Source organism: Anneissia japonica, unplaced genomic scaffold (assembly GCF_011630105.1).
Source record: "Anneissia japonica isolate Jap-2015-1 unplaced genomic scaffold, ASM1163010v1 scaffold724_len3256291_cov202, whole genome shotgun sequence".
NCBI classification, from domain to species: Eukaryota; Metazoa; Echinodermata; class Crinoidea; order Comatulida; family Comatulidae; genus Anneissia; species Anneissia japonica.
Genome location: NW_022744966.1, coordinates 246,229 through 252,165, shown reverse-complemented (window position 1 = coordinate 252,165; position 5,937 = coordinate 246,229). Strand labels below are relative to the sequence as shown.

The 5,937-nt window shown below is 35.5% G+C and overlaps 1 protein-coding gene across 1 annotated transcript in view; it reads left to right on the top strand.

Moving 5' to 3' along the window:
* LOC117119798 (exportin-2-like) overlaps positions 1-5,937 on the top strand; it is a gene marked incomplete in the record, with an annotated part of 42,049 nt that overhangs the window by 2,334 nt on the left and 33,778 nt on the right. The window contains 2 exon segments of the mRNA XM_033264714.1: positions 3,300-3,392; positions 5,325-5,470. Of these exon segments, the coding sequence (XP_033120605.1) occupies positions 3,308-3,392; positions 5,325-5,470 (231 nt within the window).

The window sequence follows — 5,937 nt, the reverse complement described above, 5'->3', positions numbered from 1 at the left end:
ATCACTGTTGAAATGTTGTAAAATGTTATGTCTGTCTCTTATACACATCTAGATGTGTATAAGAGATAAATAAACTGAAATACATCCCAAACAACAGTACCAAGAACGAATAAGTTAATTGAAATACGCCGTAATTAACGCACTACATTCACTGAGAGACGCGCTTGGCGTTCCATAGAAATGACCGGCGGCTCAACTGGTCATAATCCCACATGATAAATACAAAGTTGAATATAAAAAAAAAAAAAAAAGCACAAAAAACTTTACGCATGACGTCATCCTCTTGCAACAAAAACTAGCATCGTCTCACAATTCTCTCGAAATCATCCTATGTTTAATATCCACTTCAATCCTTAAATATAATAATTATAATATTTAACTATTTTTTTAGATAATCATTAGCTAAAAGTATATTTTAATACTTTAAGTATCATTAATACCCATTTCACACTGATGCTATTTTGCAAATATTAACAACTTGTAACAAGTTGTAACCAGGTTTGGATGAGTATGAAAGCAAATTCTTGTAAAACTTTCTGAGATTTCACAGGGGTACCCCGAGTTATCTCGGAACAAAAACAGACCATCACGAGGCCTGTTTTTTTCCCGAAATCTTCCGAGTTGTTGTTGCGCATGCATCATGTCCCTATTTTGACCTTTTCGCGGGCTGTGTTTTTTTTGTTTTTTTTTAGTTCGAACGAATTGCGACAGCGATGGAAAACGTATGAACATTACTACCATTTGTTAATAGGCCTAGACCTAAAATCAAAAGAAATCTTGCTAAATTTCACATGTCTGATGTAGAAAAATCACGAGGCTTCGTAAAATACGCCGACAACGAATCATTATGATGCTTGTCGCACTGATTGCCTCTAACAACAATGGTGACCTACCGGCCGCCAGCCCGACTGCGTCTAGCTAGCCTAGGCCTATCTTTCTCGCCAGCTCGACTACAGCAAGCGAGATAGGAGTTGAATTCGTTTTACTCTCCGAAGGCTAAGGACCATGGAATAATTATATTAATTTTGTTAATTCGGTACCAGGCCTAGTTTAGTATGTTGATATGTAATTCGGACAACCTACAACTAGCCTAGGCCTACTACTAGTACTACCCTAGCCTAGGCCACTAGGCCTAGTCATTATTCTTCCGATTTCGGAAAAAATCAAAATGGTGTACTACTTCGACCCCTGAGTGACCTGATGAAAACGTCTCAACCAATCAAAAAGCATTTTATATGAATATTTTCTTAAGGCCTTTGTTGACAAAAACACGCTTGGCTGAACTGGGTTAATGACAGTAGTTAAAGTGTGTGACGTCATGCATCGTGTGGTGCCTACCTGTGCAGGAAATATATCGGCCCTCCTCCCAGCCTCCGGGCAAAAAATTGGCCTCAGAAATCAACCACGCATTTCGGGAATTAAGGGCCGATTTCTGTACAGATTTTGCCCAAAATTAAACTTTAACCTAAGTATTTTTTATATAAAAATGCAACTTTTTTTAGACCTTTGAACCCGCCGCCAGCCAATAATCATGATTTCAAATAAAAATGAAATTTTATATTTCGCCAATTAGCGTACTTGCTGCCACGAAAATATGAAATTTTCAGTAAAAAAAAGTTTTTCTTTATTTTTATTACACCTGTCTCTGCCTTGAAATCTTGAAACATAAACATGTATATTTATTCCTAATTCAATATAAATTAAAAACATTTTACTATGTAATGTTTACATTCACTCAAAATATTATTTTCATTTTCTCCTCCGTCTGGATGTTTTTGGTAAAACTATTTGCTAAATAAAAAAACAAATTTTACTTTTTTTTTTTTTTTGCCCTCTGATTTTATGCAGTAATTACGATTCTGCCCACCAAATTTCCTGGCGATTTCCCACGTAAATGTAATACAAAACTACCTACCAAGTCTCCAGCATCGGAAAGGGCACCCCAGCTGAAGCCCTCCCTCCAGTCACACACATTCTCCCACTTTTCACGCTGCTCATCGCAAAAAAAGATCTTTATAAATACTGGTAATACTACTGTAGGACAGGCCCGCATGTATGTACTATTGTATTCCCTTCCGTGCAATATCTCAAGTTGTCACTTCTCTCAACCTCAATGGCATATGTTGATATAGTTTTTGAAGTGTCATCCGCACAATTAAATAACTTAACAGTATGGCCCCCATGTGGTAAATTTCAAGTTTGTTCCAACCTGTCGCACAAAAAAAAAGCTTGTACCCCAGTTCCCTCCCACCCCAATTGAGAATCTCCGAAGCAAAAAGTCGTGCTCAGGTAGTTAAAAAATCGCCCCAATATATCACCCTATTTTGCAACCCAGCGCCCATCAAGAAGTCCCCATCAGCTCCCTCATGGAGGAGGTGATGGGGACTTGATGGTTTAGTGTTCCAGATCGCATCTGTTTAAAAGCTAATGAAAGTACTTTCGCAATAAATAGTTTCAACGTTGTACACCTGCCAGCTGAGACTCTGGCGCATAATGTGCGAGTCTCGCGCATGAGCATCCACTTTTTACATCCAGCGCCTACGTTGTATATTATCTCAGTAGGGGTCCCAAGTCTCCCGAAACTCAGGACAGTCTCCCGCACTCCCGCAAGCAAGTAAGAATCTCTCAGAAATTAACCGATCTCTGCAAATTCATAATTTTGCATGTTTTCAATGCTTTATTATCAATTTTCTCACGGATGTCAGTGTTGATGAGTATCACTATGTGTAGCAAAATATAATTAAATGTGTTAAGAAAGGTTATTAACCAGATCAGTGGTGGATTAAGTGGGCGGGGAAGCTGGCCCGTGCCTCCTAAATATTTCAAAATTATAGAAAATAAAATTACTATGTATATTCAAGTTTACAGCAAGTTTGAGAGGGCCATTTGCGACCATCTAGAGGTGCCATAATCATAAATCTTCTTCACGGTGGGGCTGTGGTGGGCTAAAGTTAGACCCTCTGTCCTGCCCAAATTTGCAGACATTGAGTCGTAAACAAACTTAAAATTCTCTGGCAACTGATTGATAAACCTATGTATTTCTAAATAGTAAGGATATTGTATATTTGAAGACAAACAAAACACACTTTAATTTCCTGATCTGGATGTTGTACATCGCGGCCGAGCTAGTTCACTCCAGCCGATAAATCCATCTTGCTGATATATATATATTATATATGATAAAAACAAAAACACCAGCCAAAAAATGTCAGTCTACCTTTAATTAGTTTCCAAATATTGTAGAGCTTGTTTTCTTTCAACATTCTGTATTTTATTTGGTTTTCATACCTTTCTTCTAGGGTACAAAATGGAAGTAAATGAAGAAAATCTGGCAGCACTAGCTGGTGTGCTTCAAAAGACACTGGCTGTAGATGTACAGGAACGCAAAGCAGGTATACAATAATCATGATATATAGCAGGTGTATTTTATAGAGTGTATCTTTATGAGAAACAACCTTAGGGAATATAATTACTTCATTTTGACATTTAAAAAACAGGGCACAGTCTAGTAAAAAAACACACACAAACGTAAATATACCAAACCCACTTATCAGACTTAAATTTGGGAATTTAATGAAGAAATTTGGGAATTTTAATGAAGAATGGGAAGAAAGTGGATTTATTAGGAGATAAATAATCAACATGAAGATAGTCTTGAAATCCCTTGTAGGCATGAGCTTGGTCTGACCTAAAGGTGTCATTCTTGACCTATTTGGAACAGTCATAAATTGTTCCCAATATATTTCCAATAGACATAAAGAAACCACTTGGCTCTCTCCTCCCATAGCTTTCTGTTTGTTCAAAAACACTCTTGCAAGTAACACCTTGTCCATATTTGATAAAAAAAATAATGAAACTATTATTAGGTAGTATTATTTTTTTCGAAATTATTTAATTTTTTTTTACTGCAATTTTATACCAAAAAAAACAAAACAAAACAAAAAAACTACGGGTCTTCATCAAATTAAATGCCACCTTTGGGACCAGGGTTTCATGGCCTTTAACAGCTTTGATATTTAAGCACAGGTTGTCTTTAATTGGAGGGGTCTTTAATTAGAGAGAGAACTGTATTTTTAAAATAAATGTGTCTTTGTGTCTTGCCCTGGTGTTGTCCTTTTTAATTGTGAAAAGGAAGTCGTAGGATATTGTTGTCTTACTTTTACATGTTTTTGTATGTCTCGTATGCTCTCTCATATAATTAAGTTCAATTTCAATTCAAGTTTTTTTATTGCTTCATCAGCCACCAGGAGCTATATATCCACCAAACATTAACAATAAATACAATATATACAAGAGGTAATTAATACTTATATGGCCTACATAAAAAGAGATGTCAGAGGAGACATGGTGGGATCGAGAGTGAGGTCGTTTGAAAGGCACAAAGCAAAGTGGAAAAAATAAGTGAGAATTCAAGCATGGAATTGCAGAAAAGCAGAATGTTGAGAATTGCGTAACATGATGGAGGAAGATCATGTTGGTGGAAGAAATGAATGTAAGGGATGATGATCAGGCGATTGAGTAATTTTAGCGAGAGAACATAAAGTAATGACGCGAGTAAAAGGAATAATGCCGAAGGAAGTGAGTATAGAGATGTAGTTAGATGAAGAAACAGAGGGATCGATGATTTTGGCAAGTTGAGTTTCAATGCATAGGAATAAGTATCAAGTTTATATTAATAATTAGAATACGATTTTAGTTTGATACATAAAACCTCGAATAGAAGCCCTGTGCTTCTTTTCTTTTTGCGATCTTTTTATAGGTTTTTTTTTAGATGGGCTACTCTTCGAGATGGGCTTTTTTTCGAGATTACTTTTGCAATTTAAAGGGGGCTTCTTTTCAAAATGAATGCTGTAAATTTTGGGAATTATTACTAAAACAATAAATAGGGCCACTGTAACATCAATTTTTACCATAGAGTGTATTAACCAGCATTAATCTTGAACCTAAACTACTGTATAAACCAAGCACGTTCTTAATTTGTTCCGTTTCTTTGAAATTCATGTACAGTGTATGTACTGTACTATCTCAAAAAGATAACTATCTTTAAAAGAAGCCAAGGGCTTCTTTTTGCGAGATGTTTTGAGGCTACATTTGTCAACTAAAGAGGGGGCTTCAATTCGAGATGGGCTTCTTATCGAGATTAAGCCCATTGGGCTTCTATTTGAGGTTTTACAGTATTTTGTCCGAATAAATGTAACAATATTGAACTGGTCGTATAAATGGACAAAATAAGTTGTCAAAATCCAATAAGATAAGATCTATAAAAAAAGTATTTTTGTAAGTAACTGTTGAATAATAAAATAAAACACTGTTTGTATTTGAAGCTGAGAAGAATCTTGAATCAGTTGAAAGGAATCAGAACTATCCAGTACTCTTGCTGACCCTACTCGATATGGACAGCCTTGATATGGTGATCAGGGTGTCTGCCTCGATCACTTTCAAGAATTTCATCAAAAGAAACTGGCGAATTGTAAGTCTTCTATAAGAGTTCTATAATCCTAATGTCAAAAATATTTTATGCTGTTCCAATGCTCATAATTTTAATTAAAGAACTACTGAAAAAAAATTTTACTAATTTATCATTATTTCATTAATAAGTTAATTAGATTAAGATTTCTTTAAAGAATTGTTAACGAGAAAGTAATAAAAATGACAAGGGTATGAGTTTTAGAAATATTGTATACTATGCAAGTGTACTGTAGTTAAATAACCATAAAGAGATCAAACTTTTAATACTATAAATCAAGAGTGTAAAAAATCATAACATAATATAGATATGAGTTTGTATTTGCCCTAGCCAATGCTACTGTAGGCCCCATGAAGCAAACATGTTCTGGCAGGGTCTACTGCCATCATCAGTGTGGAGTTTGCACACAGGCAATTTTATTATATGAAACTTAGTGACACGTACTGTAGTACTATGACAGCACTCAAACC